The following is a 24,484-nucleotide window of genomic DNA, read 5'->3' as shown; positions in this document are numbered from 1 at the left end:
CAATGCAATTGTAAATTAAATTTTTTGAAAGGCATTTTCGATTTAGAGGGCAATATATTTTTTGTTTACATTTACAATAATCAGTGTTTTTTTCTTTTATATGTTCATTTTTATTAATTAACACGCAGTTGTGGCCTTTTATAATTCTTTCTAAATTTTTTGTACAACTATAACTTACTTTTGTGGTATTTCTGTTAAAAATCTTATGTAATTTATTAGAGGGAGGAAAATGTTTGTCTACTATTTTTAGAAAAATTTTACCTATATTTGTTGAAACATTTTTGCTGTGGTTGAACCAAATTATGTTTCTATTTCTATTACGCTTTTTTGCAATTTTCTTTTCAAATTTTAGCTCGAAATTTTAAAAGCCACCTTTTTTAAGGGCATCTTCGTAAACGCGTTTAGAAGAGTTAAAAATATTTTCATTAGAAGAGTTTTGGTTTAGCCTATTGTTAATTGAAATTGGAATTTGTTTTAGAATTTGAGGGGGATGGTTCGAATTCACAATAATATACAATAATTCGTCATAAAAACCCTTTAATTGAAAAAAAACAGAATGAAAATTATGGATTCAAAACAAAAAACGCCTCATCATTTATTTCTGACCTGGAAAATTTTGAAAATGATTTATTACACTTGATTAAAACCATAAAATTTCAAAGCATAAATAATGAATTCCAAAAACCATTAAAATAGACATTAATAATATAAAATTGAACCCTAATATTTTGGTTTTTGCTGACAAAACAAGCAACATTTACCAAATTACCCCAGAAACTCATCAAAAAATACTGCGCGATAATATGGAAAAAACGTTATGCCAACCACATACAATCGTTTAAACACAAAAATATTCAAAAAAGACTATGCTGTCAAAATATATTTGGGATTTAAAAGAAAAAAAAAAAAATTTTAATTTATAGTGATCTATTCTAAAAACCTGCCCCTGCCTATAATAACATTTTCAAAAAATGTATGCTATGTTTGCAAGAAAAATTTGAAATAATTACTCATTTAAATCAGGAAAATTTATTAAATAAAAAATCTGAATTAATTTCTAAATGTAGGCACGAAAATAAATACCTCTTAAAAAATTATAAAAACAAATGACCAAATTAAACTATCCCCATTCCAAAGAAATTTATTTAATAATTACTTTCTGTAACTTCCCATTAACCAAAAAAATATAGTCATTAAAGTTTTTTTAATAATAATTCATAACTTGCTGTAAAATATATTTTTCTATAAATTGAATTTTTTTTGAGATTTAGTAACTCTTCCTGATGATCCAGCAATGGTATAACTTCAAATTGAAGAAAAAAGTTAGATAAGTGTTTTTTACTAATTTATTATTGCTCTGTTCTTTAAGAACATTGAGCACTCTATTTGTAAAATACACTAACATAATTTACATATACATATATATATATATATATATATATATATATATATATATATATATATATATATATATATATATATATATATATATATATATATATATATATATATATATATATATATATTTATATATATATAAATATATATATATATATATATATATATATATATATACATATATGTATATATATATATATATATATATATATATATATATATATAGGCTTCGACAGGAATGGCGGATATAGCCCACACCTGCCTCCACACCCGTGCAAATCAGTTATCATGGGCAAAAAATAACCCATGCAAAATATTATTTTTAAAAAGGCGGCAGTTTATATATATATATATATATATATATAAGTATAATTTAATTCAATATGATTATTATATTTATATAAATATATATATATATTTATATATATATATATATATATATATATATATATATATATATATATATATATATATACATGTAAAATAATTTTATTAAAAATAGATTTCAATATAATTGTCACTATATCTTTATAGCTTAGATATATCACGGTTAAATTTTTAAAGTTTATTTAGTTTACAAAGCACAAGAACAATGAATCAACTAAAGAAGCACGATAAAAAATTTTGTATTTTGTTTCATTATTTTAATAAGACAATACATTAATACTTGAATAGATCTTGCAAAATTGCTACGTACATTGCCAAATTTTTTTAGCAATTGTCAAGATAAAGAAATGTGGTGGTTGCGAAGGTTGTTTTTCTGCCATTTTTTGCGTTGCTTGCAAGTTATTGGTTTGACTATATCTTGAATATACTCAACAATAATTCAATCATACAACTGATAAAACTGGAGAATGAAAGAATAAAGTTAGAATAAAAATCGAAAAACAAAACCAAAACAAAAACTTAATAACAAAAACTCTCTAAGTACACACTAATAACTCTGAGTGAAAGATAAAAACTTCAATGTAAAAAGATAAAAGCTTCGAAAAACTATCATTTTGACTTTTCAAGTGTATGTATATATATATATATATATATATATATATATATATATATAACTTTGTAATAATCTTTAAGAATGCTTGTATAATTATCTTTAAAAAACGAAACACCCACCACGGATACATTTTCAGAGAAAATAGGGTTCATTTATTAATTTTCTTTATTTTGTTGCTATTTTCTGTTCCGTGCGTGACTCTATTAAAAATCTAATTTGTTCTATAATGAAAAAACCCATAGCTACCATACATTGTATAAGTAATATATACATATATGTCATTTAAATAAAAGTCTGTGATTACAAATTGCATTATTTTCAAAATAATTAATGCAAAAGATGCAATGTTCTGTGCGGGATTTTTTGGAAATACCCTTATAGTAAAAAGGTATGACTTTCAATGACAAGCCAAGCGAGAATGAGTTTTGGTTGATCTAACTAGAGAAAATATCTTGTTTGAGCAACAACCATGGTAGTACTTGAAGAAAAAAAGCAACTTTATGATGATGAAGGAGTGGCTCAAGCTTGGCAAGAAAAGTAGTTCCAACTACATTTACAATGTACTTTTGGACCTTGTCTGAGGTTTGTTTTTCTTCAATATAAGAATATTAATAAAATTATGATAGTTGTTACAGTAAATTAGTGAGTTATTTTGGAGTTTAAAACCACAATCCACTGCAAGCCTTAAACTGTTACAGAAGAGAGATTAAAGATTGTCTGCTTTATCTAAGCAATCAAAAATTAAGACTTTTTGTCAAAACAAGAGTATAAAGTTAAGTTGTAAGCAAGTAGAGTCACATTAGATGTAAGACTGTAAGAGAGATTGTTATTTTAGATAAGAAAAAATTCAGGAGCAAATATCAAAGTTACAAGAAATGGAAAAAAGTGGAGGCCTTTGAGAATGATTTAAATACTGCGGTTGTAAGAAATATATATGTATAATATATATATATATATATATATATATATATATATATATATATATATGTATATTTATATATATACATATATATATATATATATATATATATATATATATATATATATATATATATATATATATATATATATATGTATGTATGTATGTATATATATATATATATATATATATATATATATATATATATATATATATTTAATTATTTATCTATATCAGTCATCAATAAAATGTTATTTCTGTTACCTTAACTATTTTCAGAAAAAGAAATTGAGATGGTAAATGAGATTGATCAGTTAATTGCAAAAGCTGAAAAGTTGTTTCAGCCAGATTGTCAGAAGTCTTTATGTAAGCTTTTTTTACTTTTTCTTTATTTATTATATATTTTTATAGAAATTGTAGGGTGTCCCAGGCTATAAGGGTGAAATCTTTTTTTTTCAAATTTTAAAACTAAGATGTCTTAAGACTTTCAGATTCTGGAAGGGGGATGCATACCCTCATCCACCCCTGGATCCGTCACTGTTACTTTTTACAATCATGATATATGTTTCTGTGTTCTTATATGCAGTGTAATAAGTATTGCTTTTGCTCCTCTTAACAGTGATTAAACCATGAAATTATTGTAATAATGAAACCAATCTTTCTGCCATATCTTTAATTGTTTTCAGTGTCAATTAGCTTCATTTTAGCTTGTTGGAACAAATCATCATTTGACCATAAAGAAGGGTTCTTCTTCAAAAAACTCTCATCAATTTTGAGGCGATTAAATGGGAACTTGCTTTTGACAGAAACAAAGTCATTGATGTTTTTTTCTGAAATTAAAACAGGAGCTGTTATCAATCATATGGAAAACAATAGAAGAAAATTGAAGCTTAATTTACATATAAGATAAACAAAAAAGTGGGCCACAAAGTTCTTCTTTGAATGTAATATAATGTTTATTGTAAGCTGATCGGTTTTCTTTAATTAAGTTAGCAACTATTTTTACTTTAGTTTCTTGATAGACATCATTTTCAAATAAAGAAAAAACAGCCACTTCATCTGTCAAATACCATAAATGATGGCAAAACTTCTGTAAAGCTGCTTTCAAAATGCTTTTAGCTATTGTTTTGTAAGCTTTCATTGACTTCAAAACGTTTTAGTCCTAATAAAGTCCTTTTACCACTAAAATGCATTGGAGCCAGAATTTGATCTAGGATGTCACGATAAATAGACAGACATCCAACAGAGCTGTCTTATCTTTGTTTGAAATTGCGAACTTAGTATTGATATTTTTAATAAATAAATGACTCTCGCCATCAAACAAGCTAGGTGCATAGCACTTGGAGGCTGAATATTAAATTTCTTAACTGCATTTCCACCAAGAAACATTATTGAAAGCTCAATTAAATCAATATTGTCATCTCTAGCAATTTCTTTAGACAATTCCAATTGGTAGAAATCTGGCAGTTTTTTAATTTCTGAAACATTTAAGCAAATGGGCTTTTCTGCACAGATTTTTATTTTTTCGGCATTAACATTTTTCCAGTTTTCTCAGAACTTTTTAAACAACAGAATGTGTGGGCTTGTAGTTACCTGACTGATTTTTGCTTCAAACACACTTTTTAATACTAATTCATAGACAGCAAGCAAAAATAAGCATATTTTTATCCAGCTTTTGTTTCAGAAGCACACATGTACCCTTAAGACGGCCTGTATTTGAAGAAATAGTATCACAACAAGGAATCTGCACTCGATCCTCAAGATTCCAGTTGATAATGGCTTTCCAAACAGTCTGTTCCTGTTCTCATCCTGATGAGCTGTCCAAATTTGCCACAATGATAAATTGTTTGTTATCTATTATAATAACTATTGGGAGGCTTTATTTTTTAGATATATGTGAATCTTGAGCTGGCAATAGTTTGCCATTCCAGATCAAGATAATGAATCATAATATTTAGCTTTTTCTCCTCAATGCGCACCTTTTCTTCTTTTTCTGTAAGTTTTTTGTTTACTCCAGCTAAGTGACCAGGCTGAACTTGTTCTTTTTAACGCTTTAGAAGATTTTATCTATGCTTATTTTAATTAGCTGAAGCACATTTTTTTCTTTCGCATTTTTTATCAAATCTCTCCAAACTTGGTATAATGAAGCTTCTTAACCCAGTTAGATAATGATTTATTGGGTATATGTGTCTTTTCTCAGTAAATACACTCACCAATAGTAAGATTTGCACTTTCATTGACACTTAAAATCACTTGAAAAATATTATAGAATAAAACTCCCAGTACTTGTCCATTAGGGGGAAGTTTCAAACCGGTAGTTTGATGCTTTATTTCTCCTATGAAAAACATCTCCTTTTTAGAACTTCTTAACTCCACTGACATGTTGACTAACAAAATGTGTTTACTAATAAAATAAACATATAATAACAAGCAAGCAATGCAAGGTTTCGATTGCATCGTACCATGAAAGCATAGTCAAGTTTTGCTGCAAGTTGGCAAGGGTGGTCATGATCCTAAGTATGTAAAACTTTTTTTTTAATGTTTTGAGACCATTCAATCAAATTAAGAGGGTATGCATTTAAAATATATAACTTTAATTTCTTTGAGACGCCATAATATAAATATTTATTATAGTTTATTATTATTACTATTATTGTTGTTATTTATTGATACTTTTTGTTAATTTAATAAAATTTTTTCAAGGTTGTCAATCACAGAATTTTGAAAATGTTTTATCTAAGAAGTTATCAAGAAATCAAAGTGTGGAGCCATCAAGAAATCAAAGTTCCATAAAATTGAAAACAACACTTAAAAAAAATCATGTGACAATAGCGAAACCAAAAGTTTTAAATAATGCAATTAATAGTGTACCTTCAGCTACTGCAAAACGTGTAATAAATAGCTATGGTCAAAAACATATTAAGCAGTCTAAGCCACTCAAAGCTAAAAAATATGAGAAGGAAGTAGATAACAGTTGTCGGTCTTTACCTCAAGAACATGAGAAACCAAAAGTGGAATTCTTACAAGACAATACAAAAGACTTATCAAAAATAAATAAATGTGATAGTCGTAAAGATAGTTTTGTAATAAACAGTTGCAATTCAGAAATTTCATTAAATAATATTTGTAATGATGAAATAATATCAGAGAAGTTGTTTGATGATGAATTTATGGGATCCTACAAAAAGTATTTGTCATTAGAAAGATACATAAAGAAACTGAAATGTTCACCAGATCTTTTGAGTGAAAGAAAAAATGCTGTTAATGAATTTATGTTTAGTTTAGAAAATAGTTGCACAAAAGAAAGTTTACGTACTTGTGTCTCTCAAAATGTGGAATATGATCTGACTTTTGGTCAACAAGTAAAAGATGCAATAAGTAATGGTATTTAGATTTTGTTGTTATCGTTGTTAACTTAAAAAATTGATAAATATTTTGTACAATGCTTACTGAATTACCTACAACAAGCTATGTGGGCAAAAGCATTTTGTTCTACAATTTATGAGTGTGATAATTTACTATTTTGTAATTAAAGGGGGATGATATTTTTAGTTTTTTTTTTCTATTGTTAAGAAATTTCGAAGTACTTTTTGGGGTGTTTTAGAAAGTTCTTTAGGCTGACTCTTTTGATACCATAAAATGTAGATGATCTATAATTATTTTGAATTTTGTATCTATATTCATTTCCACAAACATAAAAGCTTGTAATCTGTGTTCAAAATTGGTTTGACTGAGTGGGAAAAAGTCGCTTCAAAAAAAAAATCAATTGATAGTATTTCACAATAACAAACCCTCGTAAAATCTTGAAGAATTAATTATGATAAAAGTAATGAACACTTATAAAACTTGTATTTTGTTATGCAAAAAGTTTATTATTGAGGTGACTAGAGATGAACAGGTATTTGTAGTTTTTTTAAAATTTTCGATCAAAAACATATAATATTTTAACTACAAATACCTGTTTATCTGTAGTAACCTCAATAATAAACGTTTTTGCATAACAAAATCCTCAAAACAAGTTTTATATGTGTTTCATTACTTTAGAACATTTATCATAATTAATTCTTTAAGATTTTACCTATGAGGGTTTGTTATTGTGAAATACTATCAATTGATTTTTTCTTTAAAGTGACTTTTTTCCCCTCAGTTTGTATAAAACAATTCCCTGTGCAATATTTTTTTTATATTTTCAAATATTTATATATCAACTATATAACATAACAGTGAAACTTCTGAACTTTTCTTCAGGAAGTCTATATTTTTTTTATTTTTTCTCTCAGCAACAGATGAGAATGGAAGCCTGGATCAAGTTAGTTTTTTTTGTATTACTTTTTTGAAAACAACATTTTTTTGTTATTCAAACAGTTGAACAATAATAAAATAATTTTGACATTTAAAAAATTTAATTTCTGAAATGTTTTAAATGTTTCATAAATATTTTTAAAAGTATTTATTATTAGAATTATATATTACCATTTTTACAGTATTTATTCTAAAACTAGGCTTTGAGTTTTGAGTGAACTTAGGTATTATTTTGTATGGGGCTGTATGTTATATCTTAAGCATACCTAAGCGTAAACCAAACGTAACCCATATGCATTTTCTCATAAAACATGTAAAATAAAATTAGCTGGACAAATAAAATACTAAATAAGACATAGATAAGATGATCATTGTCCCAGTTTTCCATAGCAATAAATTTAATTTTAGATTAGCGATGTGCTTTCCTATGCTATATGTTGTGTTAGTATCAAATAGTTAACACTATAAATTTATTTTATGTTAAAATTATAAGAACACCCAATAAAATGTTGCTAGTTAGAAACAATATATTTTTAAGTTGTTACTTCTTTACTAATATATTAAATATTGTTGTATATACTCATAATCAATTTATGGGCTGCATAATGCAGCCCATAAATTTATGGGCTGCAGCCGTATTCACGTCTCTCCGTTAAGCTCAACGGAGCTTTTGTCTAAAATTTCATTACAATATTTCTAAGTAAAGAAACGACGAAAATTTCAATAAATTCGTTTAAATAAAGTTAACACCAAAATAAAACATTTATGTTTAAAAAATTATATTTTTAAAGAATGTTTTTATTAATGTAGTTAATAATAAGTTTTTGACTAACGCTCCGTTAAGTTTAACGGAGAGATGAGAAGAAACGAGTTTGTCAGTGTAATTAAAATTATGAGTGAAATTGTGTTTCCTTGTAATACTTTTACTATTTGAAAACAAAACCATAAACAATCATCAAGCAATGCAAATTTTTTTGTTTGTATTAAAAAAGTTTAGATAAGCATCTTTATATACTATTGTATTATTTTTTTTTTTGTGAATTTACTGTTGTAAAAATACATGAAAATAAATATATTACTTTATGTAAATAACAATAAAAATATATAAATATTAACTAAATAAATTTGTTGATATAATTAGTATCTATAACTAAATATACTACTTAAATAACCTGTTATTCCTATATTATTATATCTATATTATTATGAGTGTCTGCCAGATCAGGGAAAGGTCAGGAATTCAGATCTCTACGTAAGGTTAAGTGCTAAAAAAAACATACTAATTGAAAGTGAAGGCTTCAATAAATATTAGGACCTAAAGTTGAGTCTAAAATCACAACTTTTGTTTTTTAAACAAGTCAAATAATTTCTGATTTTAAGCCATAGTTTTCAGACAAACATTTTTCACTAGCCAATCTGTAGAAATCCACTTATGCACTTTGCAAAAAACTTACATGGAATTGCTTTTAACACATTCAGCTAAATCAAAATACATATTTTATGTTGTCACAATTTTTTCTAATTTCTTTCAAATGCGTTCCAATTTGCAACGTGCCCTAACTTTCATTGATTGACAAAATGTTTTCTTAAAACAATTGTTTTTAAGACCGCTTTGTTTTATTATTTTATTTTTATTTTAATTTTTTTCTTCATCAGCTTATATGAAAGTATGCACTCCTAAATCAAAGCATAATTATTATTCATGTTTTAATAGTCTTTTCAATTATACAGCGTTGGAAGACATAATTAGTAAAGTTTGTTTTTGTTCACATGGCGCTCCATGTTTTACAATTTGGCACAATCAAAACTAATAAATTATTTTTAGCAATCATGATAATGTTATAGTTTCAAAATTAAGTCAATCATGTTACAATATGACATCATTAAAAGTTATCCTATTTTTCAGCCACTAATTTAAGCATAAAACAATAGCGTTTTAATGATAAACAATAATTTCTTAATTAAGATTAAAAAAAAATAATCTAGAAGTTTTGAATTATCAGTTATAAAGAATAAAAAACAAAAAAAATTTGGTTTGGATAAAACAGAAGTGTATTTGTTTTTAATCTTTTTGTCAACGTTTTTTTTTAAAAGGATTTTACTAGTGATTTTTATTATTTATTCGTTGTAATTCTGAAATAAGATATGTCTCGTGAAAAGTATTAGGTTATTAAAATATTATTAGAAGTTATTATAGTGTTCTATGACGTAATCTTGCCACCCTAACCAACCACCCACTTACCAAAACTACTTACCCATCCACTCACCGATTTATTTATGATTTATTTATTTATTTTATTTATTGTATTTGTTTGACACCAGTGTTACCTCATTTAACGCTATAAGTTGCGTTGGTTTCAAATAGTTTATAGTTGAGGTTGCCTCGATGTCAAACAGTTAACGCTATCAGTTGAGTTGGTATTAAATAGTTAACATAGATTTCTTTTAGGTTGAAATTATGAGAAAGCTTAACAATATGATACGAATGGAGCAACTCGTTTATAAAAGAAACTTTATAAATTTCACTAGAAAAATGGGCGCTAAAAGTCTTATGAGTCTTAAAGAAACAGACAGGTTTGTTACTTTATTATAGCATAAAATTTAAAATAAAAAAATTTTAAAATGTTCTTTTCTTTTTTTTTAGGCAAAGCTCTAAAATTTACAAACAACTTTATTATTTACTAGTTGATTCGTATCCAACTCTTATTTTTTCTGGTTGATTCGTAACTAGGTAGTTTTGATTTGTATCCAATACTTATATTTGGATTTTTTTTTATTATTAAAAACAAATTTAATAGATTATTATTAAAAACAAATTAAATGATTTTTCATGTTTTAATTTGAGTAATGAAGAAAGGCTAGTAAAGCTATATACAATAAAAAATACTTATCAAAAGTTTGTATTTTTTTGTGAATATTTCTGCAGTGATTTTTTTTGAATCTTGTGTAATTAGAACCATATGTGTAGACTAACTTACTTCGTATTTGGGTATGTATGCTAACTTACTCCGTATTTGGGGTACTTTTAAAGAATTGGGCTAAAAATACATAGTATCCTAATTTAAAAATAAAAATTTATGGTGGTCAGGTAGAATTAGGAGTTAAAAAGAAATAAAATTGCTTTTAGCATAATGAAAAAAATCTCCAGAGCAGAAAGTTTGTTTATTTAGATGCATATACACTACGCTGCATCAACTCCTAAATAAATCAGTCAATAAAACAAAAACAAATGAAATTAAGTTAGAAAAAGTGTATGAAACTAAAAAGAAAAGAAAAAAGATAAGAACATCCTGAACACATTGTTAAAGTTCAGTTTTGATTACAAACGTTTGTACCGCCTAATGCTCTTAACAGATTATATCAGTGCAAAGGATCTTCCTTTGGTCCCTATAGTGAACAAATCATCGAAACTGTTCATCAAGGTTTCTATTAACATTGGCCAAGATATCGGCAAAACAATAGTTATTCATAGTACATAAAAATTGTTAATAATCTTCTATAAAAAAAATTACATAAAAATTCCTATTTCTTGAAAGTCATATCTATTTCTATTGCATTTAAAAACTCTATTGATAAATATGATGGGATAAGTTCACTCTTATATTTTAGCACAAACAACTAATATTGATAGATGGTATCTCTTTTAACGTTTAGTGGATTAAGAAGTTTTAGCAAAGATTCAGAATGAGCTGAATAATAAAGGAATTTATTAGAGACTATTCTTGTGGTATGTTTTTGATGTCAATAAAATGCTACTAGGTTGGATCTATGGGTACTTACCCATGCTATATTACTATGCATATAATAGATTTGTATGAAAGAGAAATAAAGATCCTTTTCTTTTTCTTTGGATAATATTGAAGTAGCTCTGTATAGCATACAAATGCTGTTTCTTAATTTAGTACACAAAATGTAATGTGGGCTTTTCATAAAGTTTAATTATCGATAAGTATCCCTAAGAAGATTCCTAGAAAAAATGTGTTACCGTCAAAAAATCATTTATGTTATATACAAGATCTAATATTTTATGTTCAATTAAATGTTGCTTTCGAAATCCGAATTTTTTTAATTTAAATATTGTTATTAGTTAGGTATTTACACAACTATAAAATATATATAATTAAAAATTCGTTTTAAAAAGACATAAAGAATTGAAATGGCTCTAAAGTTATTAGTGAAAATAACTTTCCGGTTTGTAACATTGGTACAACTTTTGAAATTTTTAATTTATCTGGAACAGTTCCTGTTATAATTAAAGATTTAAAATATTAGAGTATGGGTTTGTTTATCAACGGAAAGACTCTTATTAAATTGCTACAAAACTCATCGATTGCTGGTGCTTTATTAATTTTTAGGGAGATATTTGTAACTTTTAGTTCATCATTACAAGGGTTTCCAATCAGTTTTAACCGATAACCGAAAACCATGGATTTTTGTCAAAACTGATGTAAATAAAAACCGTCAGTTTTCAAAAACAGTTTTAGCAGTTTTTGTATTATGTCTTTTGTATGTTTATTTATTAGAAAAATGTATCAAAAATCAAATTTGTGAGTAATTGAATTTTTATTTTATTATTGAGATTGTATTTTGTTGGAAAGCTTAACATGTCTTTTCATTTTCAAAATTATTCAAGTAATCCAAAGAAAATATTAAAATATCTAATAAAACACGCAAATATATTTGGATACAAATTATTCGATTGCCCAATTAGGATGGCCAATTCTTTAATATATCTTTTTTTTTTATTTTTTTATTTTAACAAAAATCTTTAATTTATAAAAATATGAATGATTTTTCTTTTTAAAAAAACATACAGATATTTTTAGTGTATATTTTGGTTCAATAAAATATTAACGTATAGGAGCGTAATAAAAATAATTCACGATGTTTCTATCAATTATTTAATTTTTTGAAAATATATTTATTTTCCAGATGAATCATGACATCAGTTTGAAAATTTGCTGCTCGGCGTAAAATCACAAATTCAAGAGATGTTGAAGCATCTGTAATAGAGCGGTTATGTCGTAACCTGCTCCAGTGGATACACAACAACTTTGCGGAATCTTATTTTTCGTCATGGAATTACAGTCCTTCGACTGGAGAATCTAGCAGTAGCTCAAATTAACTACCAAAAATTAAAACCATGGACGGTTTTTACAAAAAACGAGCCTTAAAGAAATGGTAGTTGATTTAGCTTCAGATGGTGTTTCGAATAACACAATAACTTAAAGCAAAATCATTTTCTCATCGATTCAACAAAGAAGAAATCATCTTCCTAAAAGTTTAACAACTGTGATGAATTTAATCCATCAAGATAAAAAGGAAGTAATGAAACAAGAAACTATCAAAAAAATTCAAATGACACATAAATTCCGCTTTACGCATGTTAAATACACATCTATGACACAGAATGTACATTGGTGTCAACCTGCATGAAAGCGAATGTAAGTAAACCTACAAAACTGGCCTCAGTAGGATTTATGGTTCCGGTCCAGCTGAAAATTTAATACAAAATATTAAGGATCATTTGAATTCATTTGTTTGTCTGCATGGAAAGAGATGAAGCAGGTTTTACTCGAGATAGTGCAGCAATCCACAATAAGCTCATGCAACTAACGGACATTGTTGATCAGTTTTGCTTTAATAATGCAATACATCTTGGTGTGCGCGACACGCTATGCAAAAAAAAAAGCCACAAACGTACCAGATCCCAAGGAAACGGACGGTGATTCAGAAGAGGATGAACATAGAATTTAGAATGATAATTTTAGTATTGAATCAGTAAACAATGAGAATAATGTTGACTACCCTGTAATTTTGATGAATGCACGAAAAATAGTGAATTTCATCAGTTCGTTTTCAAACTTTTCAGAAGAAAGTTATTGAGAAATTTGGTAAAGAAATCGAACTGCATCTGGATGTTCGTCATCGTTGGAATTCACTTTATTTTTAATGATGGCGCTTTTGGTAAAAAATTAGAAATGTTTATTCTTGATATTTACTGAATTAAATGCTCTTGATGTAATCGACAAGCTAGATTTGAGTCATTAACATCATTACTTTGACTTCAGTGGAATTCCTTAGCAGTGAAGATGCCACGTTATTGACAGCAAATGCCGTTCTTGAATTCATGCTTGCAAAAGTACTTGCTATAAATACAGAAGTCGTATCTCAATGCATTCAAATTTGAATAAGCGCGTCGATAAAAAAATTAACGGAAATGTTAAGCAGTTGTAAAGGTGCTTAAAAGATCCTTTAGTTGTTCCATTAAAAAATACTTTAAATTTTGCTGGAAAACTTGTGTTTAAGGTTTTTGGATTTACTTCTAATGACTAGGAACCACTACTAAGAACCATGTAAACATCAAAAAGTTCACCTGTTTTTCTTAAGGATGAATTTAACGGACTTCTCAATAAAGATAGCATCAAACTCTTGCCCAAATCTACTGATTAATTAAAATGGCTTAAACAAGAGTTTTTTGTACCAAAATACGGGCAAAAAAACAGAAAGTCTTGAAAAAAATTACAATGCGATTCTCTCTTTAAAGCCCACATCTACAGATGTTGAACGCATTTTTTTGAGCTGCACAAAAATCAGATCACAATTATCTGATGAATCGTTAAAATCTTTAGATTTCTTAAAAAAAAATGTCATTAAAAATAAGTCGTTATAAGTTTCATTTTGAAATATAAACAAAATGTCAGAACACTTTGTTCAAAGAACTTTTTTGATAAACAATGCAAGATAAACTTACATAAAGTTTTATAATTTAACATAAAAAACCGAAAACCACAGTTAACCGCTGGGTCTTTTTAGATTAAAACCGAAACCGCGTTTTATATAGGTGCGGTTTAATGAAAACCCTAACCACTACTTAGTCCATTAAATTTTAGTTTCATATGTAGATCTGTAATGCCTTTATCTTTCAAAAGAGTTATTTATGAACATTAAGTTGACACTTATTTTCTTGAAACTAGGTAGTTTTGATTTGTATCCAATTCTTATATATATATTTTTTTTTTCTGATCAAGTCTTGCTTTACACGACAAATTTCGAGTAGTTCCAAATCGAGTATTGAAAGTTTGTTAAAATATTAAAATTTATTTAAGTTGACTCGTTTCTTAGTAAAACGTCTTTGGAATTTTTCCAATGCATTTATTAATTCAGTGCATTGCGGTGACCAGACCTGAGAGAAATATTCTAAAATCTTTTTTCGTAAAAGCATTTAAAACCATTCTAAATGTTTTTATGAAAACACGTGGATCAAGACTTTTAAAACACCTAAGTATTAAATATGCTCAGAGGTTTGCTGCACAGGCAACATTCGAAATATAATTTTTGTAATTTAGAAAAGAGTTCTTAGTCATACCAAGGTCTTTTGGATTCTTACACCAAGTTAAATTATGAACTCTTAATTTATAAACAAATCTGTCAAGTTTACAAAATGAAGCAGGCGCTATTCTAGGTGTAAAACACTTGTTGCTGGCAGTTTTTAACTGCCATTTTTCTGACCAGAGAAAAACTTTTCTTTTCGTGACAACTAAATCGTGGCTATAATCCGTATCCCTAAATAAGCTATTTATTTGATAATAGTAAAATGTAACATAAAAGGTTTAAATAATTATTGTTAATGGTTAGCATAAAAGGTTTAAATAATTATTGTTTAAATAATTATTGTAACATAAAAGGTTTAAATAATTATTGTTAATTTTGAAAAAATATATATTTAAGCATGTTGAGTGTAAAACCTTTGTTAGTAACCTTTGTTAGTAGTTTGTTAACAGAGACGTAGTTTTTTTTTGGTTTTTCTAACTGCTAGCCTATGACAAGGTTTTGCACATTTTTTAGCATGTTTACGAATTTCAACAGTAGTTTTTACCTCATATTTACTGAAATTTTCACGCTTTGGAAAAGTCAAGTCAAACCAAGCTTTAAAAATCATATCAATATTTTGGTCAAAAAATAAAAAGTGCGTTTTGCAATAAAATAGTTCCATAAATATTGTTAGTATTACAAACTCTTATTTTGAAAATAGTGACCAAGTATTACAGTAATTGGAAACGTTTTGAGGTATAAATAGGAAAAAATTACTAACATTTAAACTTAGCCTGCCAAAATCCTTAAGCGGTAAACCGATCGGAATAAAATTTTATTCAGAGTTTGGTGTGGTTCTAGGGTATATTTGCAGTAACTTTTACCAAATTGTACAGAGTGGTTCTCATTCTACAGGTGTTTTTATTAACGCACTTATCGAAATTTTACTCAGTTTAAACATTCAAATTAACAAATATAAACTTGGACAAATATAAACATAGTACATTATTAATATATTAAATATATTAATAAATATAAACGCGGACAAATTTAGAAGATTTAATATTTGCTTCACATTATACCTTGATGGGTAAGCTGTAACACATGTAAGTGACTTTCTTAGGTCAACTAGGTTGGTTTTATCGGGACTTGTGGCATGTGTGTGGAATAGCAAAGTGTCAAGAAAATACATGTACATTTACCTACGTCATAAATCTATATATGTCAGTCGATGCTTGTAAATACAAAGTGCAAAAGAAATATGAATGTAAAAAATTATCTTCACAAAAAGCATTCTATTTAATAAAATATATACTTGTACAAAAAAGTCAATTAAAATTCAATAAGGGGACATCCATGTATTACGTACGCAAAAATCTCCAGATTTTCGCGTTCTCTCCTTCCCCCTGTTGCACCTTGTACATTTGTATACCCCTATGCGTACGCACGCATATATATACACACGTATACAAATGTTGCACCTTGTACATTTGTAAGACCCCTATGCGTGCGTACGCATAGGGGGTCTCACCCCATCCCTCATTCTCACCTTGGGACATCCCCTAACCCCTCCGTACAAAATATATGAATGGCCCCTAAACTTTAATTTTGACGGTAGTAAAAATTAAGTTGCGTGATTAAAAAAAAGTTTTTCTAAATGATTTAAAACTGTGTTAAAGCACGTTTAAAATAAGATGGCAAAAATTTGCTTTTTTTGAGTGTTTTTTTTTTAAAATTGAAAGCAAGCAAGATTACTTTTCCTAAATCTCTAGACCAATGTTTCTCAATGATTCTGAATCAGCATAAAATATTCTATCATAATCAAACATATATAAAGTGAGAGGGAGGAGAAGTGGGAAAAACTCCAATAGCGCCTAGTTTCTTTATAAAAGACTATTTTAACTATTCCGCCAAAAAAAAAAAATATGTAAGAACAAACTCTCTAGTGATTTGTAATACAATCAATTTCTTAACATTTTACATCAGCAACCCGTTTTGGCAAGATACTTAAAAGAAAGCAAGAAACTAACATTTTTGTTCTTCTTTCTATTGACAACAACTTTATATCGCGAAGATTTAAAATATCAAAATTCTCTAAAATAATTTCTAGCAGTTTTCAGAACGGTTATCGCAATTAAAAATGCAACAAAAAACCATATTAAAATAAATTTTCCAATTGAAGCGTAGAGAGGGGAACATAGTAGTTAAGAAAAAACATAACCTATAAGTTTATATATAGTTAACGCATCTTAAAAATGTTATTTGTAAATCAACATGGCAGACAAATGTATTTTAATTTTTGTGACATCAACTCGGATTGCTTAATACTCTATTTGAATCAGTGGTTCCAATGTGTGAATCACAACCCCAAAGGGAAGGGAGTTGCCTGCCAATATGGCAAAGATCGCCATTAGACTTTCTAAAAAGAATTTGTTTACGCTAGTTAGTAGTTTTTATTTATCATTTTAATTTTAAGCTTACTCCTACTCTGACTACAGTCAATACATTTTTATTTACAATTTTTTTAAACATTAAAGTTAATTGCTTCGATTGTGTGTGGCTCTTAATTGTATTATTTACATTGCGCAATGAACTCCTTAAATATTGTAAAGTTTACAAAACTGAGTGAAAAGTACAAAAGTGTGAACATAATCTACTTAAACTACATGGTCTGATTTGTTGCATTCTCCGTAAAAAATTAGGAAACCAGTTTTTTACGGCTTATGTACAGTTTAGGAGTGGATGAAGAGCTTGCTTTGCTCGCGGGGTTGCTTGTTGTTTCGGGCTTAACCATTCTTTGCGCTGCTTCATGTTGATGTAGAGACACCATTTTTCGTCACCAGCGACAATGCGATAAAGAAATCTTTGCTTATGCCCATGAGTTTAGAGATGACAAGCAAGCAAACTGGCTACGTACGGCACCCAGGCTCCGAGTTTTTGAATCTTTCCCATTGAGTTGAGATGTTCTGCTACTGTTGATTTATTGGATCCTATACGCTCTGCCAATTCTCTGGTTGTTTGACGCGCGTTTTCATTCAGAAGTTGATTTAAACGCTTTTCATCAAACTCACTTGGTCGCCCGGAACGAGATGCATCCTTAAGGTCAATATTGCCACTTCTGAACTTCGCAAACCAATATCGAACAGTTCTTTCAGCTATGGCAATCTTTCCGTATACGGCACAAATCTCTCTAGCAGCTTCCGTGGCTTTGACACCTCGGTTAAGCGCAAAAAGAAGGTGGTGTCGAAAATGCTCGTTTTTGTCGACTTGACACTCCATTTAAATGCTCTGAAAATTAACAAAAATGAATCAAAACAAAAAAATCAAATAGACTTTCTTGTAGAGCGAAAAACTCTCTTTCGAATAATACAAAACATTATACTAAAAAATTTCATTTTGATTGCAAATTTTTTAATTTAAAAAAACGGCAAGAACTTATCGGACAACCCAATAGATAAGCCATATACATATATCGACATGCTACTAAAAATAACCGTACATTTTTCAAAAAATACCCACAACTCTCCATTGGAAATAATTTTAAAGGTTTGTTATTATTTATATATTAAACTTGCAATTATTTGGAATAATATAATAGACATTTATTAGTATATTTGCATTGCAAAACAATATTTTGCATGTAAATGTATGTAAATACTCTATTTGTACCATGTACCTACCATGTACCTACCATGTATCTACCATGTACCTACCATGTAAATACTCTACTACGATGTATATTTCAAACATGCAGCAATAAAAGTAGACCAAGTATTATTAGGCATACCAACTCTTTTTTAGTCAATAGCTGTTAATGCAAAGCAGCCCAATATCAAAGCGGTAAATAATTTGATGAAGATTGAGAAAGTATTCTTTATAAAAAAGTTATTTTTGTTTTTATGATTTTAAGGCTTTAAATATGTATTCTTTTGTAGTGAAATCCTCACCTGAAGTTTGCATACAGGTTTATGGTTGAAAAAAGAAATTTATGAGTTTATTACCTCAATGCACCAATCTGAATTTAAAATAAGAGCTGTTGTAACCGATAACCATTCTACCAATATTAATGCATTTTTATAGTTTCATAAAGCATATACTAGAGATGGAAAACTATTTATATCTCATCTAGCTTATAAAGGAGTATTTAAAACATATTTATTATTTAATATACTCTGTTTTTATAAAAAAAAATGTGAAAAACAACTTGTTGAATATAAAAAAGATTTTTTCATTCAATTCTTTCAGAGACTAAGTTAAAGTTAATTGCAGAAAAATTTACTTTGTATAGTTAGGAAATAAATCAATTACTAAACAAGAAACTAATTAACTAGTTTCTTGTTTAGTTATTGTTTAGTAAATTAGTTTCTAAACAAGAAACTAATTATCAGGTCACTTATCATTGGCAAAATAAACAAGTTGTCAACCATTCATTGGCCATTTATGACGAACTAACAGCAGGTGCAATATTGAGTTATTTTCCCGAAAGAAATAATGCAGCCAATTTTTATTATTGTGATATCTATTAGGTTAATTATCACACTATATTCAAAGTAGAAACTCAATGCATCCAATAAACTCTGCAATGCTGCTGTGAAAGGGGATAACAAACCCCTTTCACAGCAGCATTTACACTTTACAAAGAAATTGGAAATTGTATTGAAATTTGGTCAAAAGTTAAATATTTTACATCAGCTAAACAAACTTTTTATGCTCCAAATGCTACACTACAAGCAACTTGATCTCTCGTGAATGATTTGCTTGAAGAAGGCTATGCATTTGTTCTTATATCCAGTTTACAAAGTGATCCTTTGGAGCTAAGTTTAAGTAAGTTTAATTGGACGGTGGCATACTTATTTTGAGAATTTTAGGAGTATGCAATAGTTAAAAGATTTGGGCTGAAGTCTTCTCTATATAATATTTTCTAAAAATATTTTTTGAGAAGATAATATTTATCAGACATTTTGATAATCCCAGTTTAAAAAATATCATGCACAATATTGTCTAATATTGTTAATTTACACTAGTGTCAGCTTTCTGAAGATAGCATAAAAGTTGCTGGCCCTATAGCTAGATGTTAAATTTGTGATTATAAACGTTATTTTACACAGAGGAGAACCTATATATCTAAGTCAACCTCTGTTTGATTTTTTTTGTCTTCTTGTTAGTATTCTAGATATTCTATTCTAATCAAACAATGCAGTTATTGTTATTCAATTAAAGATTTTGCAGAACAAATTTTAAAGATTTATTATAGGATTGTTGATTTTACTAGTGAAAATTACCAAGAGTGGAGAATCGAGTATAGATCTCGCATTGTTAAAAATATTTCTTATATTAACTCTCAAAAAGAAATTACATGTTCAGTATAAAAAGATCAAGAAAAAGAATTATAAAAAAGACAAAAACCCAATAATGTTCAAACCAGGTAGATTGTCAATAAAAGCGGTATACAATATATGCGGTTGTGGTGTCGTGTTAGAGCGCTCACTTTATAAGCAAGAGGTTTCGAGTTCGATCCCCACCACGTCCCTGGTAGTACCGCACTCAACTTGTTTCTCCGCACAGCGGCCTTATTCGTCAAGGTTTGTGTTTCGGAGTTATAGAGTTGAGAGAGAGTTATAACCACAATTAAGTAGCCTTCTCGTCTGTAGTAGTCTTCTCGGCCTTGGGGAAGTAAATTAACAAAAAAGAAAAAAATATTTGTCTATGTTAAAACTCATGCACCAGGTATAGGTCCATTCGACGAGGCGGTCAATGTTAATTTGGAGAGTTTAATAATCGGAGGTGTTCTTTATAACCACTTTTAGTTTCGCGTTGTCGGCAAACAGCTTACAAACGTGACAAATAAGAGGCCCCAGTACAGAACTCCATTGCAGAACTCCACAGAGGACTTGAAACTAATTAGAGAAGTATTCACCTTGTACAACTCTATGATTGCGGCCAGTTAAGAAGATTTCTTCCTATCCACAAGTACTTGTGTCAAAGCCATATGTGCGTGACTAACCTTATTAAAATTTTTAGCAAAGTTAAGAAGAATCATATAATTTCCGGACGAGGTTCAAATTCTATGATGACATCAGAGGTTTTGATCAAGTTCGTCATGCACAATTTTCCAGGTACAAATCTATGTTCATTGACGTCAAGCAGGTTGTGGTCAACCATTTGTTTGAGCATGCAATCTCGAATTAAGTGCTCCATTACCTTGCAAGTAACAGAAGTGAGTGAGATTGAACGGTAGTTTGCTGTGTTAGTTTCTTAAAAATAGGTGTTATGCTTCTTAAAAATAGGTGTTGCTCGCATCCAGCAAGTAGGAACAGCACCGGTAGTGAGAACTTTTTTGTATATCAACGAAAAAAATAAGGATAGTGCGAATCAGACCTCCAAGAGGATGCACAAATAGAATCCATCAAGCCTGGTGGTTTGTATTCCAGTTGAGAGAAACGCAAATATATAGCAGTTTGAGAAAAGATGTTTTTATTTATGCTGAAAATCTCATCCGCATCCGGGAGGTCCTTGCTATATGCAGAGAAGAACTGTTTATTCAACAAGTTACACATTTCAGATCCGTCAGACATTAGTACGCCGTTGTTATTTTCTAGTGCTTGAACACGATCTTTACAATTTCTAGCCTTGTTATTCAAGCCATGCAAAAGACGAGGATAATCTTTGCATTTACTTATGATTCTTTGTTCGTGTGTGCAGGAAGCTTTATAAGCAAGTTTTTTAACTTAGCGTGAGGCTTTGTTAAGCGCCAGTTGTACAAGGTGCTTTTAATCACTTGGTGCAGCTCGATGTTGGACCAAAATAGCCGGTTTATCTTTTGACCCTTGTTTAACTTCTTTTTTTAGCCATATTGGGTCAAGTTTGAGATGGATAAGGTTGCGGCAAGTTGGAGGGAAAAATTTTACAGCGGCGACATATATTTCTGAAAAAAGGGCATAGCACTGCTCATCTGTAAGTTTTCCAAATTCCAGAACCCAATTAATCATGTTGAAGCAGTTGATCGTGCTTTTAAGATTAGTGTGTTTATAGTTAAAATGTTTGCAGCTTTTGTCGAAGCTGGCTGAATTATAGTCCTGTATTATTAAATTTAAGTAAAATATAGCGTGCATGTGGGTTTTTATTGGTGGATACAAGAGGAGAACCGACTTTCAAATCGTAAATATATGTTGGACCATTTGCTAACACAAGGTCTAATTGATTTTTGTCGAAAGTTAGTTTTGAGACGAACTGAGAAAGTAGGTCGTCTTGAACAGCTTCAAGAAATGAGCTTACCCGTAGATTAGTACCAGTTTATAACCCACCTGAACTGATTTATTAGATTTCATGGTAGTTGAAGTCTCCAAGGATAAGAAGTTTTGTATATTTCTTTTGTTAGCATTGATTAGAATGAATGCTTGACGAATCAACTTGTTGTTGGTTTTTTTAATAGATGCTTCAGAGTTTAGCTGCCGGTAAATGCAATCTAGCAAAATACGAACCAATATTTATTTAACCCATAATTGTTTGCTACCAGTTCCAGAAAGGTTTTTGTCTTTATTCAATTCAAAGGCGCTGAGAGTTATATTTGTATAGAATATTAAATCCTCCTCGAAAAAAAGTATACGAGAGGCAGAAAGATGCTGTGTAGTTATCGATTAAAATTGGTTTTTCTTTATCAAAGCAAGTCTCACAAAAGAAGAGTACAACGGGAAAGTCCTTTTGTACAAATAGAAAGTTAAGTTCATCGTATTTGTTTACGAGGGACATTAGTTTAGTATAGATATATTTGAGTACTTTAAGAGAAGGTGAGGGGTTGAAAACAATTGAAGAATTAAGCTGTGAATTTTGGATTGTAGAATTTGACGACCAATCTTGATTTGGAAGCCTCCCGTGCTGCCTTCCAGTTGCCAAATGGATATTTTTCTGTGTCGTCAATGAGGACTTTATTGGCGGTGGTGTCAATACAACGAACTCGGTCACCAGGGATGACAAATTGAACGGGCTGGTCAAGACAATTGCTAAATTTTAAACCGTTATTGAGCTTTTTCCGCAAGTTGTTAAGTTTGTTGAAAGTTTCTTGTTCAGATGGAGTGTGGTCAGAGCGGATATAGATGTTTTTGAATTTTTCAACGAAGCAAGATTTTTTGCTGTTAACAGTTTGTTGTTACGAGATTCTGTCGATTCTAGTTATACGATGAGTGGTGCTGAAGTAAAGGTTTCGTTTGTGGACAATTTAGTAGGTCGGATACGACCTACAATTTTGAAAGAATTTAGGAATTTCGATGATATCAATATCTGTTTAAGATTTTCTAATTCATTATCTACTGTTCTTCGATTTATTTAGGTTGGAGTCCGGAGGCAAGCTATTATCAATCGTTTCGCTTTGGTTTGCTGAAGTTTTGTGCTTTTAATAACGGCGTTAATTAGCGACGCTAGTCTTAGAACTAGGATTAGAGAGTTGAGAAGCAAAGCTAGTTTGTAAGGATGTATGGTAGTCTCTCGAGAACATGTTCAAGAGTTAGCACAAGGGACTTTATTATAGCTGGGCTGCTCTTACTAACAGCGGATAGTTTGTTTGGTACGGGCGGCCAGTGATCTAGGAGGTCTAAAGGATTTAGACTGAGTAATTACTTCCTCGTCGACCGTTTTTATAACAAAGCTATTTACAAAAAAAAAATTTTTTTGATTGTTTATATTTTCAAATTATTTACAAAATATTTTCAAAATTTTTTTTGATTTTTTTAATTTTTATTTGGTTTCGTAGAAATTGTTATTTTAAGGTTGCCAAATAATAATAGGATAATTGTCTTTGAATCGTATTTTTTTTTTTTTCAATAGTATATTTAGACGATTTTGTAAAGTTATTTTTTTTTAATTTTTCAGTTTAAATTTATATCCTTGGAATGTGAAGCAGATAATGCGGTCTGTTGAACACGAAGTACTAGTTCTCGATTTTTCAAAATACAAAGTTTGTATCAAAAAAATCTAATTTACAACTTTAACTGGTTAAATATCAGTGTAGGTAAATAATTAAAACAAATATCACCATTGATTGTTGTCTTTTTAAATCGGTACTAAATAACTTCTAGCTACGGTGAAAAGCAAATTTATTATATCATTTTAAAGGAACTTTTACAAACACGTCTTGTCTTCCTTTAGATTGAAGGAAGACATGACGTGTATAAAGTTTTAAATAATATAACATTTATAAAGTCTGTTATGAAAATACTTTTTAAAATCAGTTAACATTGGCATAAAATAGAAAAGCATTATTTGTTTAATGGACGTTTAATAATTAATTCAGAAATTTATAATAAGCATAAACATCTCACTTTATAAAACTTATTTTAAAAATTTTATATTTGTGGTATGTTAATGTCGCAATAGTTTTTAAAATATTCAATGATTTCCTAAACGCTACGCTCAAGCTAGAAATATTTAATAACCATTTCTCATTAAAAATATATAAAATATGAGCTCCAGAGATGCAGTTTTAAATTTAAAATGTTCAATGCTCAAATTTATTATAATAAAATTAACTTCATAAACTTGCCAAACTCGTAAGCATA

General features: G+C 28.8%; 2 protein-coding genes across 5 annotated transcripts in view; one reads left to right on the top strand and one right to left on the bottom strand.

The window, feature by feature from the left end:
- Positions 1 to 14,370, top strand: part of LOC105844418 (uncharacterized) — a 31,357-nt gene extending 16,987 nt beyond the window's left edge. For 3 of the 4 annotated variants that reach the window (XM_065803193.1, XM_065803195.1, XM_065803196.1), the window contains 6 exons: positions 3,597 to 3,683; positions 6,021 to 6,701; positions 7,598 to 7,626; positions 10,069 to 10,193; positions 10,264 to 10,350; positions 12,552 to 14,370. In XM_065803193.1, the coding sequence (XP_065659265.1) occupies positions 3,597 to 3,683; positions 6,021 to 6,701; positions 7,598 to 7,626; positions 10,069 to 10,193; positions 10,264 to 10,339 (998 nt within the window). In that variant the 3' untranslated portion in view covers positions 10,340 to 10,350; positions 12,552 to 14,370. The remainder of the gene's footprint in view (positions 1 to 3,596; positions 3,684 to 6,020; positions 6,702 to 7,597; positions 7,627 to 10,068; positions 10,194 to 10,263; positions 10,351 to 12,551) is intronic. The other variant, XM_065803194.1, reaches the window with a different exon arrangement.
- Positions 14,371 to 17,816: 3,446 nt separating this feature from the next.
- LOC136083070 (histone-lysine N-methyltransferase SETMAR-like) lies at positions 17,817 to 18,212 on the bottom strand. Its single transcript, XM_065802477.1, has one exon. The coding sequence runs from the start codon at positions 18,210 to 18,212 to the stop codon at positions 17,817 to 17,819; it is 396 nt and encodes a 131-aa protein (XP_065658549.1).
- Positions 18,213 to 24,484: the final 6,272 nt, after the last annotated feature.

This window comes from Hydra vulgaris, chromosome 08 (assembly GCF_038396675.1).
Source record: "Hydra vulgaris chromosome 08, alternate assembly HydraT2T_AEP".
In the NCBI taxonomy this organism is placed as follows: domain Eukaryota; kingdom Metazoa; phylum Cnidaria; class Hydrozoa; order Anthoathecata; family Hydridae; genus Hydra; species Hydra vulgaris.
Note: the sequence above shows the minus strand (reverse complement) of the source record. Positions and strands in the feature narration are given on the sequence as shown.

Coding starts and splice junctions, on each gene's coding strand:
- LOC136083070 (XM_065802477.1), bottom strand. CDS start 18,212: ATGGAGTGTCAAGTCGACAAAAACGAGCATTTTCGACACCACCTTCTT.